The 15,607-nt window shown below is 44.8% G+C and overlaps 1 protein-coding gene and 1 pseudogene across 1 annotated transcript; both read right to left on the bottom strand.

The window, feature by feature from the left end:
• Nucleotides 1-2,240: 2,240 nt before the first annotated feature.
• On the bottom strand, nt 2,241-5,938 carry LOC127761736 (receptor kinase-like protein Xa21; annotated as a pseudogene).
• A 1,045-nt stretch (nt 5,939-6,983) lies between these two features.
• Nucleotides 6,984-15,292, bottom strand: LOC127761734 (probable LRR receptor-like serine/threonine-protein kinase At3g47570). The gene is made up of 4 exons (XM_052286064.1): nt 15,230-15,292; nt 13,887-14,239; nt 8,175-11,170; nt 6,984-8,079 (listed from the first exon to the last, which is right to left on the bottom strand). The coding sequence occupies exons 1-4, from the start codon at nt 15,290-15,292 to the stop codon at nt 7,700-7,702; spliced, it is 3,792 nt and encodes a 1,263-aa protein (XP_052142024.1). The 3' UTR covers nt 6,984-7,699.
• Nucleotides 15,293-15,607: the final 315 nt, after the last annotated feature.

Genomic DNA, 15,607 nt, shown 5'->3' with positions numbered 1-15,607 from the left:
CCCTCGGAACTGACTATCCATTTGTCCAATGATTTCTAGCAAAAAAAATCATCTAGATTTTTTCTACCCTTAGATTTACATTCAACGGACTACAAAAGAAAATAACAAATATATATTTACTTATATGGTATTTTTATCAAAATTACAGTATACTTACATGTCATATCAACTGAATTTACAAATGTAATTTTAGCTATATAGGACTGTAATTTTATATTTTTAAAAAAATAACAAATACATATTTACTTACACATCATTTTTATTAAAATTACAGTGTACTTACATGTCATATCGACGGAATTTATAAATATAATTTTAGTTATATAGAACGGTAATTTTATATTTTAATTAAATTAACAAATACATATTTACTTACACATTATTTTTATTAAAATTATTGTGCGCTTAAACTAAATTTACATATGTAATTTTAGTTAAATAGGACTGTAATTTTAGTTAGAGAGGAGAACGTATGAGAAAGAAAGAGTGATTCCGGACGAAGTTAGCGAGAGAGAAGAAACAGACAGGCGCGCAAATCGAAAATTCGTGCCGTGAAAAAAAACCGGCCCCAAGCATCGAACCATGGCCTTATCCACGCGGACCACGCATGCAGCCTCCACCATCGTGCACAAATCTTGGCAGCTTGGCGCACACATCGTGCGGCCAGAAAATCCGTGAAATCACTGGGAAAGAATCACCCAACAGATTTCTAGCGAACTCTTCCCCATCTCTTCATGACAGCGCATGGTCGATATAAATTGGGCCGGAACGGGATTGTGGTCTACATACGGCCCATTATTTCATAGGCTGGACCGTGGTGAACTGGTGATTCGACTGACGGTTGTCGTCGACATTTTGCACATCCATCCCCCGCACGTCTTTGAGTTGTTTCCTCTAACTCTTGTCATCAATGGTTCATCACGACCATGGTCTATGGATCATAAACACTTACTTTTTTCAAAAAGAAAGATCATATACGCATATATAAAACCTCACATCTCCACCACCTGTCACCAAACTTTGGCACTAGTTTTACTTTCCTCGTCTATTTGCTAAAATTTCATCATCTAAAATACATACGTATCCCGCGCCAGCGGTGTTCTATTTCAAACACTGGGATTAAGGCCTTGTTTGGAGGAGCTTGTACCAGCTGCAGATTTTTCTTCTACTAGAAGCTGTCCCAAACAGTCCACGGCTTCTGAGAATCTGTAGTCACAGATTCTGAAAAATGAACTAAAAGCCAGAAGCTGGAGATGCTGGGATTTAGAGCTTTTCTAATTCTTAGAAACTGGCTACTAAACAGCTGTTTCTCAGAATTTAAAGCTCCCCAAATAGACCCTAAGTCTCCTGCTGTGTATTCTACTTTGAACGACTCGCATGTTCATATTAATAGAGCAGAAAAAAAAATTCTATAAGATTACAATCCGCGATTACCCTGGCTGACGGCGATGGTGGGGGCATCCGCGATCGTCTCCGCCCCCCGCACGCCTCATGCTCCGCCACCACGAGGGCGCATTGCGATTTTTTCCTTTACCCTTCTGGGTTTTTGTTCTAGCTAGGCAGGGCAGCCGGCTAATCACGGCGCCGAGATCGCCGGAGCCCGGCGGTCGCCGCCCGCGTAGGCCCTTCTCCACCCAGCGTCTCAACTGGTCCACTCGGTGGCGATCCTCCATCCCCCGCCTCCGCTTTCTCCTCCCCCGCTTTCATCAAAGGGGTAAACGCGGAAACTTTTTTTTTTCCTTTTGTGAATACACTGATACTCTCTTGTTTGCTTGGGATGATGTCGATGCATTTGAGTTTGCAAATTATCAACCAAATGGAGAAACAGAAACATTATACTATGTGGTAATGGATCCGGTAAATGGCCTCTCCTTTTGGTTAGTTTAGTGCAGTTGCAGTACTGAACCATTGGAATTGGGATTTTTCAGGAGTTGTTTGCGAACTTGCGTGCTATATAACATATGGGATGCTTCCATCAAAATAGTTTTGCAGGTTACATGCAAAAAAAAAAAAAAAACATAAAACTGTATGTGCAGTTAGTCGATTTACATATTCTTCCTGCAAATGCCAAATGGTTCATGGTTCTTATATTTGTTCAGTAACAGCACCCTGCATGTGTGAACATCATGTAGCTACTCATACAACCTGAACCTATGCTGATAAGGCTTCGGTTGCTAGGCTGTAAATATCTATTATAAGCCTGGGGATTGTTATGCCAAATTATTCAGAGATTTGATGCTTCAATGCAGGGACACGCTAAACTTGTCTTTTGTTCTCTGCAACTCTTTCAAAGCATCTCCGATATGCATGCGATCTGCTGGAGATTCCTTTGAGCAGGAAACTCCAATCTGCAGAATTGATGTGATGCAGGCTATTCTCGTGTCTCTTGTTCTTTTGCCATCTGAGTTTCTTTCTTCTCCATCATTGTTCTCTGATAGCAAGTGTTGGTCTGCAATATCGATCACATTGTCTGGAAGTGCCATCTTTACATAATTATGAAGGCTGAGAGCTTCTCTAAATTCAGTGCCAGTTGGTCTTTTTCCGGTAAACATCTCCAGCAACAGTATACCATAGCTGTAGACATCACCCAGAATTGAAACCTCATTGCCCAAACCGTACTCTGTAATCATAAGAAAATGTTACATAAAGGAAATTGTTGCAAGTTTAAGCATTTATATTTAAATTTATATGTAGGCTTCAGTCTAATAATATATAATTTACACTGCTGCATAATTATCATTTGCAAGAATTTGAGTTTTTTCATAACAAATTGCACACATCTGAATAGCAAAACGATCTACTTAAGTATGGATCAATGGAAAGGTTTCTGAATAAATTAGAAAGAAAACAGTGGATTGTAGCTGTTAGAAGCATACCTGGAGCAGCATATCCAATTGTTCCTCTCATTGTAGCCCAGCCACTTGATTTCTCTAACATGTCACTATGGTCTTGATGCAGGATTCTTGCAAGCCCAAAATCACCAACGTGAGCAACCATTTCACTATCTAGGAGAATATTGCTTGGCTTGAGATCACAGTGAATAATTGGCGATGGCCTATGTTGGTGAAGATAATCAAGTGCAGAAACCACATCAATGGCAATGTCGAGCCTTTTGATGATATTTAAAACCTTGTCTTCCCCATTTTCCTCAAGATGCTGGTGTAGCCATTGGTCCAAATTTCCATTTGGTAGGAACTCATATACAAGAGCCTTGAAGTCATGGCCCTGAAAATCAGTACTTGAGCAAACTGTCAGGATCTTCACAAGATTTCGATGCTGAACACACCTCAGAGCTTCACATTCTGCAATGAAGCTTTGAGAAGCCCCACGCTGTTGGAGATTCAGCACTTTAACTGCAACAGTTACTTCATGGTCTTGGGTCGTCATTCTTCCTTTGTACACTGATCCAAAACTTCCTACTCCGATGAGGTTCTCAGGAGCAAAACCATTTGTTGCATTGACTAATTCAGCATAAGATACTCTTAGATGCGAATCATTGATAAGTGACAAGTCAGATTTTGCTTGTGTCTTACTCCTTTGCCAGAATGCAAATAGTGCTAAAAGCAAGATAAGCAATAGGATTGCACTGCTTATGGAAATTGCTATGATAAGCTTCAAAGCCCGCTTTTTGGTGGAGTGAGTGGAGCAAAGAGGCAGCTTCAAATCAGGTATACCCCCACAAGCCTTCATTCCCTTCAATTGCAGTTTCATTTATATTGAGAAATATCCCATCATTAGGAACCGGCCCTTCAAAATGGTTGAATGAGAGGTTCAAACTAGCAAGGCCATTCATGCTTGCTAGAAATTGAGGAATGTCTCCAGAAAAGTTGTTGTGTGAAAGATCAAGTACTTGAAGACCTTTCAGCCGACTCACTGATGCTGGGATTGGCCCTTGAAGGAAGTTCCCCTGTATCTTAAAATATTGCAGGCTTTGACAATCACCAATAGATGGAGGAATCTCACCAGAAATTTGGTTATTAGACAAATCGATGTCTGCGATGTTTTTTAAGTTACCGATTTCCAATGGTACTGACCCAATGAACACGTTGCTTTGGAAGTACATGAAGTCAGACAGGGTAGATATGAGAAAAATCTCCCTCGGAATTGGACCGCGGAGCATATTGTGCTGAATATCAATTTTTTGTAAAGTACAATTTCTAAGACTGGATGGCAGAGGTCCACTAAATGAATTTTGTCCAAGATAGAGTTTATTCAACAATGTGAGATTACCAAGGGCAGGTGGAATTTGGCCCGATAAATTATTGAATCCAAGGTCTAAATGACTCAGCTTCCAGAGTGTACCGAGTGAGCTAGGAATATTACCCTCGAAAGAATTGTTGCTCATGAAAAGGTACAATAAATTAACAAGGTTTCCAATTCCTTCAGGGATATTGCCACTTATCATGTTTTCGCTTAGGGCTAAAGCTTTCAGATTTGTAGAAAGATTGGCTACTGCATTTGGTAGAGTCCCTCGAAATTTGTTGCTGCTGAAATCTAAAAATTTCAACTGACTACTATTAGTTAGACTAGAAAGGAATTCCCAACCGTAATCGTTATTTGCCTCGAGTTGATTATTTTCAATGGTCAGGACTGACAAACTGTTTAGGTGATCAACGCAAGGAGGAACTGTTCCTGAAATCATATTCATTTCTATTGCAAATGAGCTAAGCATAGAAGAGTTGCACATCCAAGTTGGAATGGCACCCTGGAATTGATTGTACCCTGCATTAAATATTTCAAGTAATGGGAAGTTGACTCCGTTGTCAGTTGGTAATGATCCTGAAATGGAAGAAGGAATGTACCCAGTGAGCTGATTCTTATCTAGATAGAAATCTGTAAGAGAGTGAAGATTTCCTAGGGATGGAGGAATGCTACCTGTAAGATTGTTTTCAGCAAAAACAAGTCCAGATAACTTCTCAAGTTTTGCTAATGATTCAGGAATACCTCCAGTTAATCTGTTCCCTCCCAAGCTTAGGTACACTAGGGAAGAGAGGTTTCCTAACCAAGAAGGGATGCCACCATGAAGGTTGTTTTCTTGCAAAATTAGGGCAGTCAGAGATGTCAGTCCTTGCAATGGCACAATCTCCCCCTGAAATCTATTAGTACCAAGATTAAGAATGGTTAGTGAAGATAGGTTCCCCAAGAACGTTGGAACTGGCCCTGAAAGTTGGTTCCCCCTCAGTTGCAAATTCTTGATCCTCTGAAGGTTACCAAGAGAAGAAGGAACTGAACCTGTCAAGTGATTGTAGCTCAGGATAAGACTTACTAGACTGGTGAGGTTTCCAATCTCTGACGGGATGCTTCCTGCAAGGCTGTTGCTGTAGAGGTTAAGGACCTCTAAGCTGCCCAATGAGCCTATCGTACTAGGCATCTTCCCATCAAGCATGTTGTTCTGCCACTGGACTATGCGGAGCTTGGACAGATCACCCATGGCTGGAGGGATCCCTCCTGAGAGGTGGTTGAATGCCAGACTGATGTTCTCAAGCTGCTGGCATAGTGACAGTGATGCCGGAATGTCACCTTGCAGAGAATTATAGCTCAGGTTGACATGCTGGAGGTCGAGAAGACGACCAAGCTCTGAAGGGATGTTACCAGTTAGATGATTCACAGGGAGATCAAGCTTTCTCAGGTAGGTGAGGTTGCTTATGGAAGGATCAATGGTGCCAGAAAGATCAAGGTTGCTGAGGTCCAGCGCCACCACATGGCCACGACGGCATCCCTGGATGCCGCACGTCATGCCTTGCCATTGGCAGACATGGAGCGATTGGTTGCCACCCCACGAGGCCATTGCTGACGACGGATCACTGGTTATTTGCGACTTGAAGGCCATCAGTTCAATGTGGTCAGTGGCAGGCTGAGCTCTGGTCATGGGAGCTGGTGGAACAGCAGTTGCAAGGAGCAGCAGCGCGAGCAAGAAAGAGAACCCGGTCGCCACCATTGCTAGGAAGAAGGAAGCGAGGTGTGTATTTTCAAAAACAGAAGCTTAGGTGGTGATTGCAGAGGCTACTCAGTCCAGCTTTACCAGTTCATGGGAGGAATGCTTGCTTCTGTTCTATAGAGACAACACATTCTCCTGCATGGTGTGTTGGTCATCAAGATAATTCAATAGCTTGGATCCCAATCAAGTTGTCACTCTCTCAGGTAGTTGCTGCACTTTGGTCAACACCCTGCAGTTGTAGTAAATTGATTACCAACATTCTGTTCTGTTGCAACTTTAGTCAATCATCAGATAGCCGGCCTCCTACCAGAAGTTTACAGGTTCCCTGGTCAACTTTGCTGCCAGCTTGTTTGGGTTAAAGTAAGTGTGTTATCTAAATCTACTCATGTAGCCAGATACTCGGAATCTTCTGCCAACATCATTCTCATGTGGCTTCATGCAGGACAGAAGGATGAATAAGGCCGGCTGGCTGGCTGGCCGGCCTTGATTTGTCCTTTATGAATCATTTCTACGCATAATTTACGGAACAATATTAGAGGTCTTCTGTTTGTTCCCATATATCTGGTGTAGAAGAGCTGAGCTGTGCGTGTCAATTATTTGACGTTGATGGCAAATTGGCAATATGGTGCTATGCTACTATAGTGCACTTATACAATAAGGAATATAGCCTTCGGAGGGGAAGCATTCTTATTTGGACTGCACATATCGACATTTAAGAATATTTCGGTCCACTAATTTGGACTGCATATGCTGCTCTCAGGTACGAGACAGACTAACTCTGTCATTTTGACTCCTTAGGAACACAGGAATTTCAGATGATTTTTCTTAAAAGTGCATAAAAATGCTCAAATCTTTTGCATGGACAAGACAAGATTCCTGCATTCCAAATTCGGCTGTGATCAAACAATCCAAAATTCTAAACCTAACTCTTAAGGGGAGAGCCAGTCTACAGTAGAATAGACCACATCCAGGGATCCAAGAGCCCCTGGATCAAGATGGACCTTTTTTGAGTTGTGCATTAGTTTAAAAATGACCTGCACTGGAAATACCTTGTACTGCTTCATGGGTTGATGCTCCATTCTCAGAGCAAATCCCTGTTAAACATTTTTCTTATTGGTTGCATCTCTTACTTTGTGGGAGATTCATTGAATTTGAACAAGAAATTCCAATATTCAGAACAAAAGTTGTGCTAGCAATTCTCATATGTCTACTTCTATGATAGACGGAGGTTCTTACGTCGCTATCTTGTGCTGCTTATTGCAACAGTTGTCAACAGTATTAGCCATACAGTCAGGCACTGCCATGTTGACATGATTATGAATTGCTCAGTCAAGAGTTATATGTGCGAAGAGCGAAAATAAGTAGCGAACTGGATGCCCTGCAATACGAATTGCTATAGGCTCTTATTTAGTATACCTCTCAGCCATTACAGAGTGTTGTGTAGGTGTGGCCATAAGCTGACTGTATCTGCTCGAGTATAATATTTTTGCTTGATAATGTAGTACAGCATATTGCCCTAGTTTATTTCAATTAACTTCCTTAGCTGAAGATGTTTTGCTTTTTCCATGATACTCGATATCCGTTTTTAGCTTCCAACTCCTAAAATCTTCAGTTGAGTATGTTCAGCCTCCAGCGTCTTCTTGCAGATTTACTTGTGACTGATAAGTGATGACCCTCAACAGATGAGTAGAACATTTCTTGCACAAGAATGACTTTGATATGCTGCATAGATTTGTCACCACTTCATCAAGATATAGGCCACTATAGCTGATGTGTATCAAACCTATCTCTAATTGCCTGCAACTCTCTCAATGCATCTCCAATTTGCATCCGATCAGTTGGTATCTCTTTTGAGCATAATATTCCTACCTTCAGAATTGAAAGAATGCACTCAGTTCTTATCTCTTCGATGTCGTGGTACTTTTGAGCTGTTCCTTCGCTATTCCATGTTGCATTTAGTAGGCCTTGGTCAATGACACTAGTTGTTTGGTCTGGCAGTGCTGTTTCTACATACTCATGAAGAGTAAGAACTTCGCCGAATTCACTGTTTGTTGGCCTTTTTCCAGTGAACATCTCCAGCAAAAGTATGCCATAGCTGTAGACGTCTCCATAGATTGAGACTTCATTGCCCAATCCATACTCTGGAATAAACAAACATAAAGAACCTAATAAGCTTCTTTAGGTGGAATGAAATAAAGAAACAAATGCAACAAGATGATGATAGAATTATGCACACCTGGGGCAACATAGCCAATTGTTCCTCTTATTGCATTCCAACCAGTTGATTTCTCTGAACTATTGTTGTGTTCTTGATGAAGGAACCTTGCAAGCCCAAAATCACCAACATGAGCAACCATATCATTGTCAAGAAGAATATTGCTTGGCTTCAGATCACAGTGAACAATTGGACATGGCTTGTGCTGATGTAAGTATTCAAGTGCAGAAGCCACATCTATCGCAATTTGGAGTCTTTCAATGAGATTTAGCACCTTAGGTTCACCTTCTTCCTCAAGATGCTTGTGTAGCCACTGGTCTAAATTTCCATTTGGCAGGAACTCAAATACAAGCGCCTTGAAGTCACTACCTTGGAAATCAATACCTGAGCAAACTGTAAGAATCTTTACAAGATTCCGATGGCGAATACATCTCAAAGCCTCACATTCTGCATCAAAACTTCGATACGCACCAGCTTGTTGCAAGTTGAGCACCTTCACTGCAACCACCATTTGCTGGTCAGCGATCCCAATTCTTCCTTTGTACACTGCACCAAAGCTGCCCACTCCAATGAGGTTCTCAGATGCAAAACTATTTGTTGCTTTGGACAACTGAGCATAAGAAACTCTCATGTGTTGCTCATCAGAGAGCGGTATCTTTGGGTTTGCTCTTCTAAGCTTAGTCCTTAGGCGTAGCGCAAAGCATGTGAATAGAATGAGAAACAAAATTGTGCTTCCTGCAATGATAATTATAATGATCTTTGAAGACAGCCCATGTTTAGTTTGATTTGAGCATTTTGGCAACTTCAGTTGAGGCGCCCCACCACACAAGTCATTGTTTCCCATGACAGAGGTTGCAGTTGCATTAAGAAATATTCCATCTTTTGGAACTTCACCTTCGAAATCATTGCTTGAAAGATTCAGAGTAGAAAGACCTGTCATGCTACCTAGGAATCTAGGGATTGTTCCAGACAAATTATTTTGAGAAAGATCAAGTACTAGGAGCCCCCTTAATTGTTCCAGTGACGGAGGAATTGTGCCCTCGATGAAATTCCCAGATAAATTGAGATACTGTAAGCTCTGGCATTCTCCAATGGTGGTAGGGATCTTTCCTGAAATCGTATTATCGGAGAGGTCGAGTTCATCAAGATTCTTGAGATTTCCCACTTCTGAAGGCAAATTCCCAGTTAATTTATTGTGCGCAAGATACAGGAAACTTGATATTGTTGAGATAAGAAAAGGTTCCTTCGGTATCGGGCCGGAAAGGTTGTTGTAAGAAAGGTCCACCATTTCTAAAGGACAATTGCTGAGAGTAGAAGGTATAGCTCCACTCAGTGCATTGGTACTAAGCAAAAGGATTGTAAGTTTTGTAAGATTGCCAAGAGTTACTGGGATGGATCCTGAAAAATTGTTATTTGACAAAGATAATCTATTCAACTTCTTGAGATTGCTGAGAGATGCGGGAAGGCTCCCCGTGAGAAGATTGTTTTCCATGTCAAGTTCATCCAAGTTGACGAGGTTCCCTATTGATTCAGGTATTGTTCCTGTTATGTTGTTGTTTGTTATGCCGAAATACTCCAATTGTGTTGACATATTACCAATTGCTTTTGGTAGCACACCTTGGAGCTTGTTGATACTAACATCTATCAATATCATATTGCTGCAATTGGTTAGACTAGTCAGGAAGCTCCAATCAGCATCAGTCGTTGCTTCAAGCTGATTTCCATCGAAGTTCACTACTGACAGCATCTTCTGGTTTCTTCCCAGGCATTGCGGAATCGTTCCCGACAAAAAGTTATCTACTGTCTGAATCACCTGTATCATGGAAAGATTGCACAATGATGGAGGGATTAGACCATGGAATTGGTTTTTAGATACAAGAAATTGCTGCAGGTTTGGAAGCTTGTCACCCATGTCAGGTGGAAAAACACCAGTGAGATTGTTATCCTGTATGTTTAGCATCTCAAGGGAGGAGAGATTAAACAAGGAAATTGGCAAAGACCCTTCCAATTCATTATTATCAAGATAGAGTTCAACGAGTTCATGGAGGTTTCCAAAGGAATCAGGAATTCGACACCGAAGCTTATTATCTGACAGTGAAATTGCCTCAAGAAACTGAAGGTCACCTAAAGATTCAGGGATGCATCCGACAAAGCCATTGCTCTGAAGATCCAAAGCTGTCAGCGACGAGAGGTTCCCTAACCAAGAAGGAATGGTGCCTCCAAGGTTGTTGCTTGCCAAACCAAGGTAACTGAGAGATGACAACCTCTCCAATGGCGGAATGCTCCCTGTAAAGTTGTTCGAAAAGGCGGCAATGGCGGTCAGTGACGAGAGGTTTCCGAGTGATGCAGGGATGGAGCCTGACAGCTGATTTGAGCTGAGGCTTAGCATGACGAGGTTGCCAAGTTTGCCTATCTGTGATGGGATCTCTCCTGTCAGGTTGTTGGATTCTAGGACGAGCAGTTTGAGGTTCACAAGGTTGCCAATGTCGGGAGGGATGCTTCCTGTCAGTGTGTTCTTGCCAAGATCGAGTACCTCGAGGCGGCGCAGCGAGGAGAGGAGCTCGCCGGGGAGCTCGCCGTGCAGCCTGTTGCCGTGGAGGAGGACGTTCTTGAGGCGTCGGCAGCCGGAGAACAGCGGCGGCGGGATGCGGCCGGCGATGGAGTTGTGGCTAAGGTTGAGATGCCGGAGCTCGCCGAGGCGGCCGAGCTGCCACGGCAGCGCGCCGTGGAGGCGGTTCTCCGGGAGGTGGAGCCGCCTCAGGTGGGTGAGGTTGCCGAGCGCCGGGCTCACCTCGCCGGCGATGCCGGCCCCGGCGAGGTCCAGCGCCACGACGCGGCCGCGGCGGCGCCCCGCCGCGACGCCGCACGACACGCCGCGCCACCGGCACGGTGGTGTCGATCCGTCGCCCCATGACGCCAGGGCTCGCGACGGGTCGCCGCTCACGAGCTTCTTGAACGCCATGAGCGCGAGGCGGTCGGAGTCCGAGCCGGCGGAGACATCACCAGCAGCAGCAGGAGGCAGAGGCAGCCGAGACGACGCCGGCGCCGGCGCCGGCGCCGCATGAGCGACGAGGACGACGGCGACGGCGAGCAAGAAGCACTCGAGCATTGCGGCCATTGCCGCGCCAGCGCGCGCGCTGTGGCGCTCACTCACTGCTCAACTCGCCGAGACTCGTAGTGGCTTGAGACACTGCCTCGCGAATTGTGATCCTTGGCTTGTACTGCGTCGTCGTCAAACATTTTCAGCTGCAACCTGACGAAAATATTGTCGATTTGTCATTGTCCTGTAGATTCTGTTGAGACTAGAGGTCAATGGTTTGCAAAGTTGCCAAAGTATAATAACATGCTATAAGCCAACTATAAATACATATGAAAGAGATAAGAGAGAAGAGAAGGAAAACAAATTACATATTTATAGCCAACTTAAAACCATTATGTGTATAAGAGGTAGGATTATATATTAATGGTGTAATATACATTTATAGTTAACTATTGTGTCAATTAGCTATTATATGATTTGAAACTAATAGATAAACCTGCTCTGATAATTTGGCCGACATGGAGGAACGCATGCTAGCCTGGTTGTTGCTAGGCACTACGTGCCACGAGGAAAGTTGGCGCCTGAACTTTTTGACTCTGTAAAGCTTTGACAATTATCAGGCCCTCGAATTGCTCACAGATAAGGTCTCTAGTGTGGTTGAATATTTGATCAGATAAACAGCAGGTAGCCCGCACGATAACGATTGAAGATCAGGCGTCCTCCGTCTATATGTATATGCTAATTACCTTTTGGTAATTATTGCATTGGTCACTTTCAGAGGGAAAAAAAGTAGTATCGATCAGTTTAAGATCGGATAATTAAGTTCCATTCTATTGTGTGACGAGTGTAAAAAAAAATTCGTGCAGATTTGTTCTACTCCAAAATTCAGTGGGAACAAAACTGGGACGAACTTAGCTAGCTGCCTGAAGAGCAGAAACGGTGGGAAGCAAGGGGGGTCTACTGGGAATTTTTATTACTTTTTAAACTTTTTAATTTTTGGATTTTAATAATAGATCATCTCAATACTTATTTTTGAATCTAAATCTTTTTTTACTACGCCACCCCGTTTGATATGACGAAGCAATATTGTCACGTCATCAATAGTTGACGTGATATTTTTATATTATTTTAATAAAACAACGTTGCTACGTTATCTAGAGTGGCGTAAAACATCGTTGTCATATCGGTCAGAGTGATGTGATAGTCTTATTTTACCATGTCTAACGTGATAAAAAAAAGTTTAGATTTGAAAATAAATGTTGTTAAAAGTTTTAAAAAATAAAATGTTCAAAAAGAAATAAAAATAATTTGTCCCTAGGAGGAGCGTTCCCAGTTGCTCCCACAAGTCTAGACTAGCAGCGCTCTCTCTCCACCTCTCTTCGTCGTCTTCTTCACCACAAGCGACGATGGCTTTCTTGCGAGCTCGCTCCTGTCTCTCCGGTGAGCCCCCTCCTCTTCCTCGGGTAAGCTTTCTCCGACAAAGAAGAGGGAGCTCACCCCCTCCTCCCCCACCCTCAACACACATCATGCATATCGTCCCTGCTTTTGAACACCACCAGCGAATTTACAAACTTTTAATTTTAACAATAGAGTAAAATGCACTAGCGGTCCTTAAACTTGTCATGAGGTTTCACTTAGGTCCATGAACTTGTAAAACGCACATCGAGATCCCTAAACTTGGTTTATTGTATCATCCTGATATAAAACCTCGTTTGACCGTGATCTTGCCTACGTGGCACGCCATGTGGACGATGACATGTAATTTTTATATTTTTTTTCTCCCTTCTTCTCTATTTTTTTCCACTTTGCCTCCCTCCTCTCCCTTCTGCCGCTGACAGGCGCCCCACCTATCAGGGCCTTCTTCCACCTCTCCACCGCACGTGCGCGCTCTCTGTCTCACGAGTGGCGCACACGCAACGACGTCGACATCGTCTCGTGGTTGTGTTCTCGGAGTTTTGCCGTCTATTGATGCGACGCCGGCCATTGCAGCGGCGTGTCGTCGGCGGCGGCGACGACGATGACAGAGGTGGCCGCCAGGTCGTCGTCGTTGTCGTTGTCGTTGTCATTGTCGATCTTGACTCGTCTTGCTTTGGGTTATTTCGCGGACACCGATGGTGTCGGCCGTGCGGCTTCCTCGCCGGACAACGGCGATGTCGAGAAGCCGCTGCAGGAAGAGGAGTGATCGGACGACGGTGAGTTCATCGAGCTAGAATCCTTTTGATTATAGAGAGAGATGAGTTCTGTTTTGTTTTTTTTTTTTTGGAGATCATCAACAGAAAAAAGGAGCGAATCCCTCGTGCCGAAACAGAATCAGCATGAACCCTAATGATCATCCATTATATGACCCACCTGATGCTAAACTACATTGTCGTCAACAATTAATTGGCGGCCATTATTTCATCATACTGCCTCTAATTGTCACCGCCCTAAACCCCAAAAAGAAAAAAAGAAGAAGAAAACATATGCTTCCAATGGATTCAAGAAAAAAGAGAACAAAAATCTGATAGTGGACTAACCGTGCATATGCATGGATCTTGCATACAGATGCCGGTGGAATTAACGGGTGGATCATGGCTGGCCGACCTCGTTCTCACGGGACATCTCCTCGAGTGACTCCGACTTGCCCTTGGGCTCGGGCTCCAGCAAGGTGAGGAGGAAGCCGAACAAGCTGCAGCCGGCGAGCGTGAACGTACAGCAAGTTGCTGACGCCGATGCCTGGCGGGTAGCAGTGCGCCGCCGCCTTGGCCGGGTCAGGGCTCTGCGCTAGGTACAGGAACCCAAACGACCCGATGATCGCGCCCACCTTCCCCGATGCCGCCGATATCCCATGGCACGTCGCACGCAGCCTCGCCGGGTATATCTCCGCCGGCACGATGAACGTCGCGAGCTTCGCACCACGTACGTCGCTGTCGTTGTCATCATCAAGGTCGAGAAGCCGCTGCAGGAAGAGGAGTGATTGGACGACGGTGAGTTCATCGAGCTGGAAGGAGGGTTCGGCATCGTCGCCGGCGACAAGGAAGACGATGGCGGGGTGTCTGGCGTGGAGCTGGAGAGTTGGAGAGGAGGCCGCACGAGGTCACAGGAAGCGGGTGGCAGAGCTGAGGCGAGCGGAGCGGAGGCTGATGGAGAAGGAGATGGAGGCGCGGCTATGGAGCTCGCGATGCAGCGGCCGCCGGAGAGAAACAAATGAAGAAGGGAGAAAAAAAAAAGAAGGGAGAAAAAATAAAAAGTTCCACGTCATCGCCCATGTGGCGTGTCACATAGGCAAAGACCACGGTCAAACGAGACTTTGGACCGGGATGATACAATAAACCAAGTTTAAAGATTCCAATGTGCGTTTTGCAAGTTTGTGGACCTAAGTGAAACCTCACGACAAGTTTAAGAAGCGCTGGTGTATTTTACTCTTAACAATAAATCATACCAAAAGTTATTTCTAAATTTGAATCTTTTGGACACGTGGCACGTCACCCAGTCTCACATGCTGAACCAACACTGTCGCGCCAATAGCTAGCTGCAGGCAGATTTGGAATTTTTTTTTAACGGCTCGCACTAGACAATGTGAAATTTTATTGATAGAAGGTCGTAACCAGGAAAACGAAAAAAGTATACCACCACCCGCACATCGACAACGCCAATCACGGACCTAGAAGAAGGCTAGGACCCGACCGGCCGCCGCTAAACGTAACCGACCACCGCTAGGCCAACAATGGAACACAGCTGAGATCGTCCAAAACCCAACCCTTACAACCAATATAAAACTCCACTCTATCCAAGTCTTTGGGATTTAGGGAGAGGGTGAGAGAAGAATGGAACACCTCTCCCCCTAGGCCCTTCGACGTGGCGAACTTGCAAAAGCTAGGACGCCGACACAAGAGGATATGAATCTAGATCAGGCTTGCACCAATTGCTTGGGAGGTTACAGCAAGGGGGTGCCTAGACGACATCTCCAAGGAAAGAAGCGACGAAAACACCACTGCCGCTGCCACCGTCCATCAAGGTCTCAAAGAGAACCGAGACTGGGCTTTCACCCGGCAACCACACTTGAGGGGTGGAACGGCACGACAACGCCCTCAAGAGGGGAATGACGCTCGAACGTCATTGTTGCCCTGGGTTTTCACCCGACGTCCACCGCCTACCGATCTACCACTGATGCACCATTGCTCCACCGCCATTTGAACCTCCGCCAGCGCGTGGGGACCACTGCACCGGCGCCCCCTGCCGGCTAGTCTCCACGCGCTGCCACCGATCACGTCTCGCTGAGCTGGCCTCCACCCGTTGCGCCGGCCACCGTCTCCACACCGGCAAGCCTCATCGTGCTGCACTGGCACCTCGGCCTCGCCTCCACGCAACGCAGCCGCCACTGGCTGAACCTCACTGACCTTCGTCGTCGCCAATTGCGCCACCACACGCGCTA

This window comes from Oryza glaberrima, chromosome 2 (assembly GCF_000147395.1).
Source record: "Oryza glaberrima chromosome 2, OglaRS2, whole genome shotgun sequence".
NCBI classification, from domain to species: domain Eukaryota; kingdom Viridiplantae; phylum Streptophyta; class Magnoliopsida; order Poales; family Poaceae; genus Oryza; species Oryza glaberrima.
Note: the sequence above shows the minus strand (reverse complement) of the source record. Positions and strands in the feature narration are given on the sequence as shown.